General features: G+C 43.7%; 1 protein-coding gene and 1 pseudogene across 1 annotated transcript in view; both read left to right on the forward strand.

Moving 5' to 3' along the window:
* The first annotated feature begins 4677 nt into the window (after positions 1-4677).
* The window catches only part of Got2 (glutamic-oxaloacetic transaminase 2), a 28265-nt gene continuing 12008 nt past the window's right edge, over positions 4678-20934 (forward strand). Inside the window, exons 1-3 of the mRNA XM_004843120.4 lie at positions 4678-4883; positions 16763-16919; positions 18558-18686. Of these exons, the coding sequence (XP_004843177.1) occupies positions 4795-4883; positions 16763-16919; positions 18558-18686 (375 nt within the window). The 5' untranslated portion in view covers positions 4678-4794. The remainder of the gene's footprint in view (positions 4884-16762; positions 16920-18557; positions 18687-20934) is intronic.
* On the forward strand, positions 19819-20618 carry LOC147830661 (serum response factor-binding protein 1 pseudogene; annotated as a pseudogene).

A 20934-nucleotide genomic window follows, 5' to 3' on the forward strand; every position in this document is an offset into this window, starting at 1 on the left:
CTCAACAAGTGTTGTTTCTGGAGGAGGGAGTCACTTCAGATATATAAAACCCAGGACCCTTTCCCAATCCAAGACAACTCTGCAGGGCCATTCCACCGTTTAGAGCCTGCTACGGAGCATCTTCGCTTTTTCTCCCATCACAGTGTGCAGAACGCTCCCCTTCAGTCTTCCAGCCCTGGGAAAGGCCTGCAGAACCAATCCCATAGCCTGAACTGGAGCAGAAACCTCTAGATGATCCCTGGACAGGCCACCAAAACAAAGGGCTGGGTACATAGCAGAGGATCCTCGTAGATGTTTGGTGTTGAAACTGATGAAAGGAATCCGTCCTTCGCCTATGCTTTGGTTTCTAGTCTCAACCCCAGCATGCTATGTGGCCTTGACAGTCCTTTCCTTCTCTGGCCTTAGGTTTCCATACAAACACTGCAATGGGAAATCTGGGGTTTCCTGTCTCTGGGACTCAGTCTGGTATCTACCAATGGCTGGTGGGGCGCTGACCAGATCTGTGCTTTTGAAACTACAGTCCCCTGGCCAGAGGCAATAGCTTTACTCGAGGACATGTTAGATATTCAGAATCGCAGGACTGTGGTCTGCACTCAGATCTCTGAATCAGAATCTGCCTTTTAACAAGAGTGCTGGGTTAAGTCCAATGCACTTCACAGTGTGAGAAGCGCTGTTCTCAAGGAGCTCTGGAGGACCTCCGGATCCTAGCTCCCAGCGGTCTATACAACTGCAACAGCCTGAGGGGGAGGGGGAAGGGGAGGGTGGGGCTTTGCTTTGGGTGGAGAGGAGTTATTTGTTCCCCAACAGAGCTCTGTCTGTGTTAACCTCTGGTAAGCAGGCGGCTTTCATAATGCCTGCGGAATTTCTAGCCATGGTCAGGGTAGTTTTAAAATAACAATCCAAATGACAGTAAGTATGATGAAGGAAGGACTCGGGACCCCCTCACTATTAGAAGCTTCTCACTTCCACTCTCAAAAAGAAAGAAAGAAAACATCCAATACAAGTTTATCCACCTAGAGCCCTGGGGCAGCCCTTTCTGAGCTCATTCTGGAAATGGTTCCTCCAGGCCTGTCTGGGGGCCAGCAGGTAACGAGAGAGGGCTGGGGAAGCTCCAGACACAGCAACAGGAAGCGCAGGGTTTAATAAGTTGCAGGACCTGCAGCACTAAGGCTCTAACTCAAAGCTTTCGCATAAGGCCCAGCCCAGAAACCTGCACACTGTTTCATTAAAACTGACTAAAAGCTGGGATACTTGGGAGGTGAAGAGAATCTGGGAAATTTAGCCAGACCTTGTCTCAAAATAAAAGCTATAAAAGGCCTGGGGAGGTAGCTCAGGGGTAGAGCACTTGCCTAGTGTGTGTGAGGCCCTGGGTTCATTCTCCAGCACTGAAAATAGCTGTTTAAATTATTAAAGGATTAAAAGCAGCAAAAACTAAAACTAACAGACTTTTAAACTGAAAAGTGCCTACTCCATTCTGTAAAATACACAGTAGACCTGTTGGAATTGAGTCTGGGGCAGGGGCTGCCAGAGGTGCCTGAGATGACAGGGCCAGGTGAATGGCTTAAAGGACCTCAGTTAAGAGGCAGATCCAGGCCAAAAGGTGAAATGCAAGGTTCAACAATGCAAGTCATTAACAGTAGGATAGGAGATGTGAGCTGGGTGAGTGAAAACCAAGGGAAATGGCCAGAAGGGGCAGACCAACCAGGCAAGAAGGCAGACACACCACCTCTTCGCCCTCCACACTGAGTTCCAGGCCTGTGTCTGGCTCTGCCCCACAGCCCCTGGCACAGCACAGGTCCTGCAAAGTTCCAGTCAAATGCCACCTCTCTCACCAAGGCCTCCTCATTTCCATAGTTGGCATGGAGCCCTCCCTGCCGTGTTCTCTCCGGGCTCACTGTCTCCTTCACCTGCCCTTTACCACCCTGCCTGCTCCTTTTCTGACTCCCTAGACTGACACATAATGTGTAACCTTTGCACTCCTGCTGCCTGGAATGGAGATGAGATGGCTGAAGGCACAGTCAACATCTTGGCCTCTGGGTGACTTCTGCAGCTTAGGGAGCGTGGAGAGCTGAAGGACCTGGGGCTCTGAGCGTCACAAATGCCACCCAGTCCTGTCTCTAGGTAAGACTTTTAGGTTAGACTACTTTTTTTTTTTTGGTACCGGGGTGGAACTCAGGACCTTGCGTTTTCGAGGCAGGTGGTAGAACCACTGAGCTAAATCCCCAGCCCTTATACTACTTTTTAGGTAAGTCTTTTAGGTAAGACTACCTATCTTCAGATCTTTAGGTGAGAAAAATTTTGTCAAAGTCAATTATTTTAGCTCTCTGTTATGTGCAGACAACCCTGGGGATTAATTCTGACTCCTTTACTACCTCTCCTTGCATTTAATTACCAAATGTTTTTTTTTTGGTACCGGGGATCAAACTCGGTCCTTGCACTTGCGAAGCAGGCGGTGAAACCACTGAGCTAAATCCCTGGCCCTTACCAAATATTTTTGATTCTACCTCCTTGATATGTCCTATGTCTGTAAACTCATCCATCATTGCTGCCTGCCTCTATCTGAACTCAGGCAAATAGAATTTCTTGCCTGGATTAACCTTTTTCCTACCCAGTCTCTCTACCCTAGGATTTCCCTTTCCAATCTAATTTTCATTCAAATATGGAGCTAGAGAGATGCTCCCATACATGTACACAGAAAAGTATAGTCTAGTATAACAAATACCCAAAAATGGTCATAAATATCAATCCTACCTATAATTTCTTTCTTCTTTTTTTTTTTTTTTTTTGTACTGAGAATTGAATCCAGGGCCTTTGCACAGAGCTACATCCTCAGGTCTTTTTATTTTTTATTTTGAGACAGGGTCTCACTCAATTGCCCAGGCAGGTCTTTATCCTCCTGACTCAGCCTCCTAAGTATCTGGATTATGGGCAGGAGCCACCACATGCAGCTATTTTTCAAACATTTGTATACACTTATGTATGATTATATAGTATGGTTTTTGTAATTTAAATATTTATCTACCATAGTGGCACTTTCCTGTTAGCCCAGCTGCTCAAGAGGCTGAGGTAGGAAGATTGCACATTCAAGACCTGGGGAAGATTGCACATTCAACTTTGCAAGACCCTGTCTCAAAAAAATTTTTTTTAATTCTTTTTTTTTATAGTAAAATTTAAAGGGGCTGGGAATGTACCTCAGATGTACAGCACTTGCCTAGTATGTGTTGAGGCCCTAGGTTTAATTCCCAGTACTGCAAAAAAAAAATTATCTAAATAGTGCCAATTTTATATATAGCTCTGCAACTTGTTTTTTTTAAAGTTTATCCATGTTAATATTTATTGAGTCTATTCATGTGAATAGTTTTATAATGTTCCATCATGCAACTAAAACCGCACGCAGCACATACATCTCTACCCCACTGATATGCAACTAGGTTGCTCCTATAAAGTGTTTCACCCACATTCTTATCATGTGATTTATTTGGAAATAGAATCGGCAGAGGGAATCCAGTGAAAATGAAGCCGTTCAGATACAGTCCTACTCAGTATGACTGGTGTCATACTGAAGAGACAGAGAGAGGGACAGAGATTAGAGCGATGCATCTACAAGCAAATGTCAAGGATTGCAAGTGAGAAGCCAGGAGGTGATCAAGCAAAAGAGAAAAAGACCAAGACCCCAGAAGGCATGAACCCCACCAACCCCTTTATTTTTGGACTTCTGGCCTCTAGATGTGTGAAAGAATAAATTTATGCTGTTTTATTTTATTGTTTTGTGGTGCTAGGGATAAATCTAAGGTCTGCAAATACTAGGCAAGTGCTTACCATGAGCTACATGCCCAGCCCTCTGTGACTTGGTCCAAGCAAGCCATAACGTGGTGAATCCCAGGCACAGGTCAAAGTCATAGAGCATGAGTTGAGACAGTAAGTTGGGGCTGGACTGGAAAGAGAAATTCCTCAGGGTCACAGTTCTATTTAGGTTGTAGAGAAAAGTATCAGAAATAGCCCACGTTCAGAGTGGACCTGTTTGATTTTTGACTTGTCTCAAATTCATTCGTTTTTCTTTGAAAATGATTCGTTCTCTTCCACACAATTATGAGGATGTGACACAGGCAAGTTTGTCATTAACAACCATGGGTTATTTTGTACTTACTAAATCAGGCGCTGTCTTTAGACACAATCTGCTAATCTCAGATAATCCTCGAAACTGGCCCACAAAATATGCCTGCTGTCTTCTCCCTAATAGGGATGAGGCACTTTTAGGAAGGTGAGATGCCTTGCTTAGAGAAACGGTCTGGCGCTTGTTAAAAGTTAAGAGCCAGGCCACCGGGGGTCTTAATGGCTCTTAAAACGGGGGTAGTGGGGTCCACCTGTCAGCCTACATTTCCACCTTTCAAATTGTTATACTAGGGCCGGGGATTTAGCTCAGTGGTTCCGCCGCCTGCCTCGCAAGCGAAAGGTCCCGAGTTCGAGCCCCGGTACCAAAAAAAATATTGTTATACTAGTAGCCACCTCTGCCGTCTGGCACAATTGACTGAAAGCACCATGGCTATGGCCTGCGTCCAGAGCTGCGGGTCCCTCAATACGCGGAGTTTTCCGGGACGTCCGCGGAGGCCGCACTGCTCCGCCTCCGGCCGCCAGGGGACGCTGTGACACGTCCAGGGCCTGGCGCGCGGCCGCTCTAGCTTCGCCCAGTGACATCTCTGTCCCTACCCGGTCCGGGAGCCCGCGCTCCAGCGTCTGCGGTCGCTTATCCTCCGAGCTGTCCTGCCGCTACCCACTGCCCTCTTGCCGCCTACCATGGCGCTGCTGCACTCCAGCCGCGTCCTCTCCGGGGTCGCCGCCTCCTTCCACCCAGGCCTTGCCGCTGGAGCTTCTGCCAGATTCAGGTAAGCTAAGGGATACGGAGATGGAACCAGGACCCTCGGCCTGCTCAGCTGAACTGTGGACGCCCTAGACATCTACCCCCTCGGTCTACACACACACACACACACACACACACACACACACACACACACACCTTCTATGCCATCCCCTCAGTTCCCTGCCCTGGAACCTAAGAATTGGGCATCCACGCCGCACAGGGACTGACCCTCAGAGCCCCACATCCCTACCCTACCTGCACCCGGCGCCCCACATCCCTACCCTACCTGCACCCGGCGCCGCGGGAGGACGAGCTAATGCAGTCCGAGGGAAGGAAGTGTGACCCCCCCCGCGGCACCCAGACTCCCTCCCTTGGGGTCCAGGATGCAGAGTCGGCGCGAAGGGGGTGCGGGGCAAGGGGAAAGCACGCGGGCTGTGGAGCCAGGCCAGTCTCTCTCCGATTGGTTGCGGCGCCTGGCCGACCTCGTGCCGATTGGCTGTGGCGCCGGGGGGCGCCCTTGTCCTTGACGGGCTGCCCTGGGGGGCACCCGGCGCACTTGTCGGGGCCTCCTTGGGTACCAGGGGGTTGGGCTTGGCAGGGCGGAGGGTGGCTGCGGCTTGTTTAGCGAGGGTACAGAAACGTCCTGGAGGGTTGGTTTCCGGGGTGCCAGCGCCCGGACCCGGCTTTCCTTTTTGCATCCTGTGACCTTGGCAGCGACATCCTCCTGTCTTTGCCACAGCCTGAATTCCCGGTAACTCCTGGGCCCGTTTGGCTTTTAGATGGGAAGTGCTTGAGGCCTAGTGCGCCTCCTTAGTTTTTAAGAGTTAGAAGATCCTGTCACACGGAAGCAATCAATCTTCCTCTCCTCCTTGCTCTTTTCTTTCATGCCGTAACTAGTAACTATTTCGTAACCCCAGTTTCTCCGTGCCAGGCACTGGACCACATGCTGGCGATGCAGTGGTGAACAAGACATAGGGAAGGGCTTCAAATAATGACAAATATGTAATTTTCGGGCTGATATGTAGTCCAGAGAGAAAGTTGCAGCATCGAACGAACTGGTAATTTATTAGCAGAGACCCGAGTCAGGCGATTAATTCACTCAGGAAGCCAATTTGGGGCCGTCTCCTTAAATACTACCCAATGAGGAGCCCAGTCTTAAAACCAGCCCTGGCTGATATAGCTACCAGGAGCAGAGCCTTGCCTGGCCTTTCATACGTCCTTTGGCCTTGCATTTGAGTGTGGTATGAGGTCTAATCCAACAGAACAGTTTGTCCTTTCCAAGGCCTCACACTCCTGGCAGTACCCGTCAGCCCTGCCTTTCACACTTTCTCCTACTGATTTGGCTCCTTCTTGGTGCACTGGAAGCAAGTGCTCTTTAAGCCTAGCTACCTAGTAGGTCAGGATCAGGAAGCCATTATTTATGCAGCAAATTGGGAGAACAAAAAGAAACCCAAAAAATATGGACCATTTCAACATTATAGTAGTAATCTTTTTTTTATAATAGTAATTTTTTTTTCCAGTACTGGGGATCAAACTCAGGACCTTGCGCTTGCAAGGCAGGGACAGTGCCACTAGCTAAATCCTGGCCCAGTAATCTTAAAACAGTCCCTTTTGTTTTATGGGTTTGGCTGGTTGGCCTTAAGCTCTGAAGCGCTTGGTGAAATTCTTTTCCCTTAAAATAAGTTACATGAGAGCAGAGACCTCACCTACTTTGTTCACTGTTATATCTCAGCACTTATAACAACACCCGGCATATCTTTCAAAATATCTTTATTTCAAATCCTGATTTTTAAAATATATGCAACATTTTAATTTTGCATTTTAAATGAAAATTAAACCTATAAGAAACCATAGTGCTGCAAAAATATGTACCAAAGAAAACAAAGTTTTTAAATATTTGAACACAGGCCTGGCATGATAGCATTGGTCTGTAATCTCAGCACTCTGGAGGCTGAGGCAGGAGGATTGCTCTGAGTTCAGAAACAGCCTGGACTACATTGTGAGTTCAAGACCAGTCTGAGCTACATAGTGAGATCCTGTCTTAAACACCACCACCCCAAATTTGTTTTTGAACAGCTGACAGTGAGGAGCTGCAGTTCAGGTTTAAACAATGCTCCAGGATTGGATAATAGAACTAGATGCCAGGTCTTGGGGTGAATGTTAACTGTTCAGGCAAGGACATGAGTACCTGTGCTCACTCCACTATGCATGCAATATTTATTCAGAGCCCAGTGGTAAAACTAGGAAACATTTTTACTATCTCAGTGCATTGAAAGGATTTTATTTTGTTTTGTTTTTTTCTTTGTGATACTGGGGATTGGACCCAGGCCCTTTGCAGTGAGCTATGTCCCCAACTCTTTAATTTTTTATTTTAAGACAAGATCTTGGCTGAGTTGCCCAAGGTAACCTTGAAATTGTAATTCTCCTGCCTCAGCTGCCTAAGTATCTGAGCTTGTGGTCTTGTGCCACCTTTGCCTGGCTCCAATGAAATACTTAGTTTTCATATTCAGATCATTTAATTAGAACTCTTTCTAAATTCAAGTATTTCATTTTTTTTAACAGAAAGCACTAAGAATGAAACTTTTTTGTTGACCTGTGCTCTAGAAGCATAGTGAAATCAGTCGAGGACTGATGAGGAATGAGAAGTATGCTAATATATTTTTATTGCATTGCTAGGGAGTGAACCCCAGGTTTCCTGAATGCTAGGCAAGCTAGTGCTCCATCACTGAGAAAAAATGCTCTGCCTATTTTTCATTATTTAATTTTGATTTTTTTGTGAATTAGTATCATAAGTCTCCTTAGAAAGGCAGTGTGCAGCCAGATGTGATGGCACATTCCTGTAATCTCAGCACTTTGGAGGCTGAGGCAGGAGGATCTCTTTGAGTTCCAGACCAGCCTGAACAACATGGCAAGACCCTGTCTCAAAAAAGAAAAAAAAAAAAGAGCCAGGGATTTCACTCAGTGGCACCGCACCTGCCTCATAAGCCCGAGGTCTTGAGTTCAATCCCCAGTACCAAAACAAACAAACAAACAAAAACTGTGCAGTATTGATACAACAGGGCCTGGGTTTTAGCTCAGTGGTGCTGCACCTGCCTGACAAGCACAAGGTCCTGATTTCGATTCCTGGTACCAAAAAAAATTGTGATGCCATAATCAGTAATTAAAAGATCAAGGCTGAGGATTTAGCTCAGTGGTTCTGGTGCCTGCCTCCCAAGCACAAGGTCCCGAGTTTGATCTCCGATACCAAAAAAAAAGATCAAAATTGTGGTATGGCATTTGTGATCATGGCCAAGTTAATTAATTTTTCTTATTTTAAAATAAGAATATGAGGGGGAAAAAGCATTTTAAAAACTGTAGAGCGGTAAGTAGGTAGGCTTACGACCCCCAGAGATGCAAGGTATTTGAACTAGAAGTGCTTATCTGAGTACTTTGTACCTAACATCTTTTGGTTGGCTGATCAGTATTGCCCAATGTTTGGGGCTTTGTGCTTATATCCAAAGGGCATTGATAGGAATCACTTTGTAGTCCACAAGTTATCTACATCAGTTTTATCCCTAGAGCACTCATTTTCATCTGGCACTATTTCTTTAAAAATACCAGAGTTCTCACAACTTGTATGATATTTACCATTTAAGGAGTGGAATAACGAAGGACATACAGGTCCTGGAATGTGATTCTAAAACAGGGATAATCAAATTGAATTTTCAGCTCCTTTATTCAGTTGCTTAAAATTCAATATTTTGAAATTGCTTTTAGCATTCTTTTTTTTTTTTTGCAGTACCAGGGATCAAACTCAGGACCTCGTGCTTACAAGGCAGGCACAGTGCCACTGAGCTAAATCCCCAGCCCAGCATTCTTAATAGATATACGAGAAAACTCAAAAGCTATGGTTTCTGAGGAAATGTCTATACAAAACATTTTTATTTTTAATTTGACAAATAAGTGCTTTCCATACTGTTTCACAAGAATGGTGCCTTCTGTACCTAGGGTTACAGGCAACTCTATCACCACTGAGGCCCTTAAAAGCAGACCATCTTTTGAAAATGAAAGTGGCTTTCTAAAAGTTTTCCCTTTTATAATCAAATACGTCCTTGACATTCAAAGTATCCTCTCACTGTGCAGTTAATAATGACAGTCATGTAGATAGGCAGGTGGCTACATGGCTTCACTGTCTGAAATAAAGATAAGAAAACCAGTTCAGAAGTCGTTTTGAGGTCTGTGTTTCTTACTATTATTGCTTACATGCTAGAAACAAAAAAGGAGGCTGGGGGCTTGAAGTCCTGGTACTAGAGCTAACAAGGGGAGGGATGAGGATGTCTCCTGAGAATGTAGGAGGGAAGAAAACAAACCTATGCAGTGGTAATTGAAGCAGAAAAGACCTGCATTGATCAGAGTCTTATGACCACAAGCTTCTCGAATTCCTCGCATAGTCACCAGGCTCAGACTAGTGGCACAAACAAAAGTGCATTGCTCTAGTAACAATGATGCCAGCTGCACCAAGCATTCACCCTGTCCCAGGCTCTGTTCTGATTGTCTGCATCTTTCTACCAACGCTATGAGACAGGTACTCTTGTGTCCCATTTTCCAGCACATTTGCCCGTGCTCGCAGCTGAGGGGACTGAACTGTTGTTCAGATCCATACAGTTTGCTCAAGGCAACCTATTAAAAGAAGTAAGCATCTGGAAAATAAAAGAAGTAAGCATCTGGAAAATCCAAGAAACAGGGTAATTGCTCTTCAGTAACAGAGCATAGCCACACATACCAGTCACAGCTATTGAGACAGGCAATTTTGCACCTGTTGGAGAGCATAAGTGAAGCTCCCTGCTGCTGTGCTAGGCCTGCTGTTCAGCCTTCCTCCTTCCTGTAGCGGACAAGTGCTCACTGGCCACAAGTTCAATATGACAACCATTGCTGGGAAAGAAATTCTAGTGAGTAATTCACAAGCTTCTCAGCATAGTGAACACAGAGGACCTTCACTGTGCCCTGCTGAGACATTGGATTGGTAGAGATTAGATGAATGATTCCTAAGAGAACTTGAGTCATTTCGCCTGACTCTTGCTTCCTTAGCTTCCACTTTTCCATGCAGCAACACCAAACATTCACAGCTTTTGCCTAAACTTCAGCCTCTGCTTAACTTTCATCCTTGGAACTCAGCTCCTGAGTCACCTCTTCCTGGGAGTCTTCCCAACCCTGTATTTCCAGCCCCCTTTCTCAAGCACTTAGCTCCTCTCCTTGGGGATCCCATAAATTGTCCTTTGCCCTGGGTCCATCTTTTTGTCACTGCATATCGTCTTCCCAGCCCCACCCTGGTCTGCCCTGTACCTCCCTGCTGGTCACCCCACTGGACCAATGGTAAGGGATTATAATGGATTTGTTTCTTTTGTGTTTTTCTGTGTGCGTGGGTGTTGTGTGGTGTTGAGAACTGAACCCAGGGCTTTTGCACTCAGCTATATCCCTAGACCTTTTTTATTTTTGAGACAGAATCTCACTAAGTTACCCAGGTTGGGCTTGAACTTGTGGTCCTCCTGCCTTGGCCTCCCAGAGTGCTGGGCTTATGGCTGTACAGCATTCAACTAGGATTTCTCTTTTAACTATATTCCTGACTCTTAACACATACTAGCACACAGCAAGTTCTTAATGAATGATTTAGGAGATTTTAAAGACTTTTATATAATATGACACATACAAAAAGCTTCTTGCTTGTTTCCTCTGAAGAAAAGGGATTAAATAATCATTTTCTCAAAACAGTAGCCAACCGTGAGGTTAAAAACCCTCAGTCTGACACATTAATGCATCCGCTCTGCCAGAGGGTATTTATTAAAAGGAAGACCTGTATGGACCCTTTAGGAAATTTCAAAGGTAGATTTAAATGAAGCCTTAAATTTTTCTTTTCTATATTTCATATCCAGTGTTGGGAAGGCCAAATTTTAAAAACCTAAGTGGGAACATAAACTAGTACAGCCACTTTGGTTTGGTTTGGTTTGGTTTTTTGTAGTACAACCATTTTTGAAATCAGTGTGGAGATTCCTCAGAAAACTGAAATGAGAAATTCCATTTGACCCAGCTATTCCCCTTCTAGGTATTTTCCTGAAAGAGTTAAAGACATAATACCACAGTGATCTATGCATACCCATGTTTATAGCAGCACAATTCATAATGGCTAAATCATAGACTTGAACTATATGTTCATCAACAGATGAATGCATAAAGAAAATGTGGTATTTACACACAGTGGAGTATTATTCTGCCATAAAGAAAGATAAACTTGCAACATTTCTAGGAAAATGGATGCACCTTGAGACCATAATGTTAAGTGAAATACAGTGGACCCTTGACTTACAAACTCGATTGGTTCCCAAGGGCTGGCTGTAACTAAGTCAATACAGCTGAGATTTGGATGTTTACCTGTGTACATGCTATAGATAACAAGAGGCAGATAACTCTTCCATTAACCTAATTAACCCAAGTTTGTATGTCAGGCCAGGCATAACTCAAGGGTCCACTGTGGACCCTCAACTTACAAACTCAATTTGTTTCCAAAGGCAGTAATAACTCAAGTTAGTCAATTGAAGGCTCAGGCTCCTCTACACTGCCTTCAAAGTCTCTCTTCCTGTATACAGGTAAATCTCAGTGGCCTTAGAGAGACATTGGCCCAGGGTTTCTCAATTAACCATACACAGGAAAGGATGTAATGTTCCTTCCAGAACTCCTTAAGGGTTAAATCTGTATCTGAGACCAGTTGGAAGCACAAGCAGCTGGCATTTGGATCATAACTCAAGACTTTGATCATAAGTTAAAACTAAAATTCCAATCATAACCCAGGTTGTTCATATGTGAGGCCAGTCATCAGTCGTTAACTCAAGGGTCCACTGTAAATCAGACATACAAGCTTAATTATTGCAAGATGGATGAAGAGGGGAGGAAGGGAAGGGAAGGGGAATGAAAAAAAGATACTAAGATATGTGTCCTTTTTTTCATTCCTGAGACAAAATACCCAATGCCTAGTTAAAGGAGGAAAGGTTTATTTCAGCTCACAGTTTGTAGAGGTTTCAGTCCAGAATCAGCTGGCTCCAAGGCAGGGTGGCATGCAGAGGGGCATCACAGAGGAGAAACAGTCCATGGCAGGGTATGCAGAGACAGCACAGCAGCAAGCAAGCAGTAGCAGCAGGAGCCACTCCCTTTTATCCCTTCCAGGCTACCCGCCTTTCTGGTGGTGTCACCCCCTCCCATGGTGGGCCTTCCCATTATCCACACCCAGAACTGTGCTAGCCCAATCAGTGAACTACTGTCCTTTAGTAATCACACATCCTTAATTCCAGTATTAACACACTTCATCCCAGCATTACACACCCTAGATTCAGCCACCTCCCAAAACTCCCACCTAGGAGTGCATGAGGCTTTGGGGGGACATCTAGACACAAGCCATAATGGTATATTACATACATGTACCAATTCCTCACAAGGAGTGGAAACATTATGTACTACAAGCGTACTTATTAAAAAATTCACAAGAAAAAGTTGTTAGGTGATATTTGGTCACTTGATTAAATAAGATTGTTAGTGAGTCAAAACAATTACTGGTTACCTATTTAACCAAAATGACAATAAAGCATCAAAATTAAACACATAATTGTGCCATATAATCCCAACTACTTAGGAAGCTAAAGTAGAAGGATTGCAAGTTCAAGGCCAAACTGGACAATTTAGCAAAACTCTGTCTAAAAATAAAAAAGCTCTGAGAAGTAGCGTGGAGGTAGAGCACTTGCATCACATGTGTGAGGTCCTAGGTTCTATCCCCAGTACCTCACAAAGAAAAAATATATATGTATAAAACATGGTTGTAATGAACCTTAGCTCTTTAATGTATGAGAAATCTTTTTTGTTTGTTTCATTTAGGGTTCTTTTCTGGGTTTTGCTTTTTGTTTGTTTGGTTGTTTTTTTTTTGAAACTGGGCCTCATGGTGTAGTTCAGGCTAGCCTTGGACTCACTGTGTACCTCTGATGGGCCTCGGACTCTCTGCAGTCCCTCTTCTTCAGCCTCCCAAGTGTCAGGATTATTGGGGTGTGTGCGCCACCATGCCTGGCTGTTGGTTTTGTGTAAATATTCAAGGCTGTAAGAGTCAACATCAAGCATAGAAAAGTATTCTAGTAAAATCACAGCAGCTCTACTGCCTGTGTAGGCTGACTGCACCGAAGATAAAAGAGATGACCTTCCTTGTTGTAGGTGAAGTCATTAATCACTAAACCAGCAAAACCAGCCCATTGAGATTGGGCAGACTTTGTCAAAATGTTAGCACATCTTAGCTTCTTTCATAGTTATTAGAGAGCAGAGACCACTGCCTTCCCTTTCCCACAATCTCTCCCACTCTTCCTTTCTGCTATGGGCCTGGCAGAATGGCTCCAGCACAGAAGAAAGGCCACTCAGACAGACGTCAGCAAGGCAGTGCCCTGAGAACATACCAGGCTCAGGAAGTCTGCCCCTTGGGGACTCCAGGAGTACACATTGACCCCAGGCTCAACAAAGCTGTCTGTGTCACAGGCATAAGGGATGTCCCATGCCGTAGCTGTGTACAGTCAAGATGAACATTCACTAGACAAGCTCTTTACTTTGGGTACCTATGTACTAGTCACAACTTACCATTTTCAGAAATCTACAGATAGTCGTGTATGAAAGAGAACTAACTGATTATCAAATAAAATCATAGAATCACACACACAGAAAAGGCACTCAGGATTTTTTAAAGCCTTTTCAAATTACTGACACATAATGAGGTTACAACTCTCCAGACCTACACCTTTAGCCACAGGTCCGGAGTAAGCAAAACAAAAAACTCAGTTTGATTTTTTTTTTTTTTTTTTTTTTTTGGTTTGGGGGATCCAACTCGGGATCCTGCACCTGCGAGGCAGCAGAACCACTGAGCTAAATCCCCCGCCCCTTGATTTTTTTTTTTTTGAGCTACAAAGATCTCAATTGATTTAAGCACCAAATAAAGACAAGCAAATAAGAACATTTGCCAAGCCAAATTCTCTGTAATCGCTCACCCAACAGAGAATAGATCTCTACCATCCTTCTACAGAAATCACTAGATAGCTAAACCATAAAACCAAACTCAAGGGAACACAGTGGTGCACGTCTGTAATCCCAGCTACTCAGGAGGTTGAGGCAAGAGGATCACAGATTCAAGGCCACCCTGAACAACTTAACAAGTCTCTGTCTCAAAAAGGGTTGGGGAGGGCTGGGGACTTAGCTCAGTGGTGCCGCCACCTGCCTCAAAAACACAAGGTCCTGAGTTTGATCCCCAGTACCAAAAAAAAAAAAGATGGCAACAACCAAGTAGCTAGGACTATAGGTATGTACTACCGAGCCCATCAGTTAATCTTTAGGGCCAGGGATTTAGCTCCGTGGTTCCACCACCTGCCTCACAAGCACAAGGTCCTGAGTTCGATCCCCAGTACCAAAAAAAAAAAAGGTTAGGGAATGTAGCTCAGTACTCCAGGGTTAAATCTCCAGTACCACAAAATAAATAAGTAAAAAACTAAACTCATTGTTGCCAGCCATGGGAACTAGCATATTGGCTAGAAGTGAACCAAAAACAAAATCTCAAGTCAGTTCAGAATTGTGAATAAACAGGAGAAACAGTCATTTAAAGTTCTTATGGCACAACTGACAAATGGATAAAGATGTATGTTTTTTGGTACAACGGAGTGCTATTCTGCCATAAGCTTGAGACATTTCTAGCTAGATGGATGCACCTTGAGACCATAATTTTTTTTTTTTGGTACCGGAGATCAAACTCGGGACCATGCGCTTGCGAGGCAAGCATCGGCACCACTAAGCTAAATCCCTGACCTGAGACCAAACTCTTAAGTGAAATAAATTGGACACACATGTTTAAATACCACACTGTTTCTCTGGTGTGAGAAACCGAAAGTGGAAATAAGAACTGAAATGTATAATAAATATTGGGAAATGGGAAAAAAAAATGAGAAATGGGAACAAGGAGGGCAAGGGGAAAGGAAGGACAAGGCAAAAATAGAAACAAAGCTTTTGTAAATAAGGAGGGAAGAGGGAGAGAATGGGGGAAAAATTTGTTTTGTTTGGGTTTATTTTTTTGTGTGCCGGGGATTGAACTCAGGGTCCTTGCGCTTGCGCAGCAGGTGGTGAAACCACTGAGCTAAATCCCCAGCTGGGGAAAAAATTTGTACAGGTACAAGTTCCCTATGATAAATGTTATCATTATGTATATCTAGAATGTACCAATAAATGTTTTGCAAAAGAGAGGCAAAAAAAAAAAAGTTCTATGGCAGAGGCCAGGCGTGCTAGCACATACCTGTAATCCCTACACTCAGGAGGTTAAGGCAAGAGGATAGCTGTGAGTTCAAGGCCAGCCTGAACTATATAGTGAGACCTTGTCTCAAAAAACAAAAACAGGGCCAGGGATTTAGCTCAGTGGTACCAGGCTGCACCTGCCTCAAAAGCACAAGGTCCTAAGTTCAATCCCCAGTACCCCCCCAAAAAAGTTCTGTGGCCGGCTGGAGTGTTGCTCAGTGCTATAGCACCTGCCCAGCACGGGTGACACCCTGTGTCTGGTTCCCAGCACCACTGATAAAGTTCTGTTGCAAGCTGGGATTCACTCTGGGAGCCAAGGAGAGATGAAGTACACTTTCTCGGCAGTCAGTTCACCTGGCCGAGACAGGTGACTCCAACTAGGCATTGCTGGACAGCCTCCAAGATGTTTCGGGATGTTGGGCATGATGGCACACGCCTGAAATCCCAGCTTTTGGGAAGCTGAGGCAGGAGGATTGCTGTGAGTTTGAAGCCAACCTGGGCTACATAGTGAGTTTAAGCCAGCCTAGAACACATAGCCAGACCTTGACTCAAAAAAAAAAAAAATCCACTGATACAGGATAGTTTTTAATTTTGTTTTGTTTTTAAGTAAAGTCATAGTTTCAAACATTTTAACCCACCAAGTAATAATGAAAAGAAGATGTCCGAACCAGTTCTTCCTGTCAGTTTTTAATTCCTAAACACCTAGCAACTCTCTCCCTCTCACTCTACCCCAGTTGCCCCTGCCCTTGCTCATGTCCTCATCTCTTTGTGTTGTTGGCTAACAAACCAGCACCTTCAGTGACCCTTCTGTGGATACACACCCTTACCACTCTGCATTCAGTACCCCACTCTGTGATTGGGTGGGCCCTAAAAAACACAAGTCCATGTCATCACCCCCTCACCTAATCACCTTCCACTACCAAAGGAAAAGCTATAATGATTTTCCATGTGTCACTACATCCAAAGTGGGTCCCAGAAACCCAACTGTTTAATGAGTTTTCCAAGTTATGTTCTTAACTGTTGGTAACAGAATAAAATCCAAGCCCCTTAAGAGGTCAAATAATATTCTCATATGGCCCTTCCTGCTGTAGTTTCACCTCATCTTTTACCACTCTCAGCTCCTCACTGCCCAGTCACTTGAAGTACTCTGTGTGGGAATTGAGGTCAAGTGTAGACTGCTTTAAAAAACTCTACAGGAAACCATTATTCAGGAGGCTGAGATAGGAAGACCAAAAGTTCAAAGCTGGTCTGGGCTATATAGTGAGTTTGAGACTCTCCTGGACTACATAGTGAGGCCTGTCTCAAAACACCTACATAAAGCCTGCACGAACAGCCTGTCCTCCCCAGAGTGATTTGAGAGCCCCCTCTGCATCTCATGGCATCTGTGTGGAAATCATTCATCTCTGCTCCTCTGCAAGATGATTTGAAGTCTTATATCGCTGGTTTATTGGTGCCTATTTCTATACTTGGTATGTAACACACAAGCAATTGTTGAACTGAATCTTGCACAGACAGAAAGACCTCTGGCCATGGGGTCTAACATATGTGACTGAGGTAAGATGTTTCTTATTTCAGCTCCTGGTGGGCCCATGTGGAAATGGGACCCCCAGATCCCATCCTAGGAGTCACTGAAGCCTACAAGAGAGACACCAACAGCAAAAAGATGAACCTGGGAGTTGGTGCCTATCGCGACGACAACGGAAAGCCCTATGTGCTCTCTAGTGTGAGGAAGGTGAGCCTACGTCCATCTCATGCCGGCTTGGGGAGATCAGCTCAACGGAGCTCCCGAGAGTGGCAGGAGGGTGCTAGGCTGGACCTCCTCAGCCCGGGGTTCCGGTTTGGGCCACCTCACTGAGTTTTCTGGTCTGTAACACCTTTGGCTGTGGAAGTACAAGATTGGAATCACAGTGTTTTCCAAGGCTGAGCAGGCATAGTGTCTAATTGCATCGCAAGGGTACACAGAGGACCCAAAGTTTAAACATTGTCTCTTGGCAAGAGCAGTGTGGATGAGGGCTACTATTGTTATTTTCCATCTCTCCCTTTTGATTACCTCAGTAAAACCCCTGTACATAGGCATGTTCTGTTTGTCCTTCCTGCTGGAAAATAGAATAGTTTTTTTCATTCTCTTTATTTTTGCTCTATTCTTGTTAGTGTTACTATTAGTTATATAGTTTCTGTTACAACTTTAAATAGTATAACTAATCCCCTTAGAACAAGTTTTAAAAATCATTCAGGGATAGGGATACAGCTCAGTGGTGGAGTGCTTGCCTAGCGTGTACAGTGTCCTATATTTGATCCCCAGCATTGTCCAAAAAAAAAAGACAAAAAATTTATTCAGTAAATGCAAGCTATTTTTCCAAGGTAGAAGACAACTAAGAAGTCTTACACCTTACTTCATGAACACTTCACCTCAGTTCTGTGAGACATAAAAATAGTTACTCCTCCACTTAACAGGTAAGCTGAGTGCATTAGCACACACCTGACCCCAGCTACTTGGGAGACTGAGGCAGAAGAATTGCAAGTTCCAGGCCATGGCAGCTTATCAAGACCATGTCTGACAAAAACAGTGCTGGGAATGCAGCTCAGTGGTAGAGTGCTTGTGACACAAACCTGTGGGTTCAGTTCCTAGTACCACCAAAAACAAATAGATGAAGGAACTGGGAAGATCAAATAAGTTGTCCAAGATCACACAGCTACTAAAGAACAGCCAGTCCGCTGACCCCAAAGCTGAAAATGTGTGGCTATTATTATTAACGCTTTCAAGTTCTAAGACTGGCATACACCTTGAAATGCTTCCCCTTTATGTATTTAATTTTGTGATCTTTTGTCTACTGTAGGTGTTATTCTTAAACCTCGTTCTTATATGTTCCAAGAATGTCACTTGATGTTAAATGGCAGCCAAGAGAGACTATGTACCCATCCACATAAAACCTTACTTTCAAAAACAATAATAAAATATAAATAATAAAAAGTATTTTTGTTCTGTGATACAAAATGTCAAGTATTTCACTTACTCTTCTTGAACAGCAACTTCAAATTAAAAAAACAAGATATGGCCTGGGAATGTAGTTCATAATGCTTGCCTTGCTTATATAGCATGTGTAAGCTGTGGGGTCAATCTCCAGCACCACAAAAAAAGAAAAAAAGGCTTAGCAAGTGTAGTGGCACAAACCTGTAATCCTAGCTACTCAAGAGGCTGAGGCAGCAGGATCACTTGAGCCCAGGAGCTCAAGGGCAGCCTGGACAACATAGTGAGACCCCATCTCAAAAAAAAAAGTCTTTACATTTTATTTATAAAACATTAATTAGTAATCATATTAGTTTCAGGTAAAGGGAAGAAGCTAAATAAATGCATTTTTCTCTTGTCTAGGCAGAGGCCCAGATTGCTGCAAAAAATTTGGACAAGGAATACCTGCCCATTGCGGGACTGGCTGAATTTTGCAAGGCATCTGCAGAACTAGCCCTGGGTGAGAACAGCGAGGTGTTGAAAAGTGGCCGGGTAAGCTGACCAGACTCTGGCATTGTACAAGGATCTGTTTTTATGTGTAACAATTTAAACAAACTTGAAGTAATTTAAATAATTCGGGGCTGGCTGTGGTAGTGCATGCCTGTAATCCCAGCACTGGGAAGGGTGAGGCAGGAAGATCACTGCGAGTTCAAGGCCAGCCTGAACTACATAGCGAGACCCTGTCTCATTCAATTTTAAAAACAGGAAAATTGGGGGATGGCGATGCAGCTGCAGTAGAAACAGTTCATATAAGCCAGGCATGTGGTGGCACATGCCTGTAATCCCAGCACTTGGGAGACTGAGGCAGGAGAATTGCCACGAGTTTGAGGGCAGCTGGAACTATGCAGTGAGACCCTGTCTCCAATCTCCCAAAAGAGAAACAGTTCACATCAGGTAGCTTCCATGATCTACTATGGCTCAACCAGTAACTCTCAGTCTCAATAATGAGATTGTGAAGAAGAGATAAGAAGTGAAGAGAATACAAGTTTTGGTCAGCAGAAAACTTGTCAGGAGTATTGGCAGGCTGAAGTCAAAAAATGGTACAGAAGATGCACTGTTAAAAAATCAGACAGGCTGGGGATTTAGCTCAGTGGTTCTGGCGCCTGCCTCACAAGCGCAAGGTCCCAAGTTCAATCCCCGATACCAAAAAAAAAAAAAATCAGATGGGCACAATTGCTTGAAGAAATCCATGCCATGAATTGAAACCTGATATAGTAACTAAATCTGCTCTTGGTGATGATACCAACTTTGAAAAACTCTGCAAAAGCCAGATTCTATTGCAAATGAAAGAGCATTTGTCAGACTAGCCAAATGCCCTCTTCTGAAGAAAAAAATAGATACACTAAAAGCTGCTGTCCAGCCCTTTAAGATACAAGACAAATCGCTACTGAAGTTAAGAGTACTACAGAAGAAAATCATTCCAAAGACACTTTGTCTTCAGATGATGAAGAAAGTAAGGCCCAGCATGAATGAACTAAGACCACTGAGCAGAAAGCAAAAGAAGCCAAAATACAGCAAAGAAACCAATAAATAATTTAAAAGAGGGCTGCGGATTTAGCTTAATGACACCATGCTTTTGTGGTCCTGAGTTTGATCCCTGGTACCAAAAAAATAATAATAATAATTCAAAAAGAAAAGGGGCCGGGGATTTAGCTCAGTGGTTCCGCTGCCTGCCTCAAAAACAAAAGGACCTGAGTTCAATCCCTGGTACCCAAAAAAAAAAAAAAAAAAATGGCCAAGAGGGAACATTCCAAATTCTCTGTCAAAGCCTTTAAAAAAGGATTCTGTAGTTCCTTCTGAGTCCCAGAAGACACCTGCTCTCCCAAACATGAAAACATCAAGTCAAATAAAAAAGAAAGGGTCTGATAGCTTGCTTGGTGATGGCAGTGATAGCAAGGAAGAATTGCATGAAGAAGAAAAGGAGTGTTTTGGTGATAGCACAGAAGAAAGGTTCTACTAAGAAACAAAAACCTCTCCAACAAGTGTTACCCAGAGAAGATGCACATGAAACCCATTGAGATTGGGATGGAAGAAATAACAAAACAAAGCCATGTATAGAAGCCAGGAAGTTTGAATCAGTGTTTTTTCACTCTTTATCTGGCCCCAAAAGTTCTAGAAGAGAGCATAGAGAACAAGCTCCAAATAGCAGAATCTCAGATTTTCCAGAAAATGAACTTCCAATTAAGAACCAGTTTAAAAAGAAAGCACAAAGAGGACTTGAAAATACAAAACAGCTATTAAGGAAGGGCTGCTTTATATATCACAGTACTGTTATTTAAAAGGAAAACAAGGTTTTAAACTTATCTGCAAATGTTTTACATTTTACTACTCTGTAAGATTTGAAAGGTCATTGATTAAACAATGCTAACTAAATTCCGTATTTACTCTATGTTAGTACTGTTAATGGAAGAGAAGGTCCTCTGGTTAGCCTGAATATACAGATTTTCAAGAGTCATCTCTATCTCTTTTAAGAGTTTACAAATTTTTTTTATTTTATTTTTTGATACCAGGGATTGAACTCAAACCTTGCGCTTTAGAGGCAGCCGCAGTGCCACTGAGCTAAATCTCTGGCTCCAAGAGTTAAAAAATTTAAATAAGTAGAACAGTGGAGTTCAAGAGATTATGCAGAAAGAAAATTATTTTGCTTTGTTGAATATATTTGTTTTTACTTTTGTTCTTTTAAGTCTTTATTTTGATATAATTTCACAGTGAAAGAAAAATGTCTCTCTCTGTACCCACC

This window comes from Heterocephalus glaber, unplaced genomic scaffold (genome assembly GCF_053883595.1).
Source record: "Heterocephalus glaber isolate CG9 unplaced genomic scaffold, H.glaber_assembly_v1.0 deba00000071, whole genome shotgun sequence".
NCBI lineage: Eukaryota > Metazoa > Chordata > Mammalia > Rodentia > Bathyergidae > Heterocephalus > Heterocephalus glaber.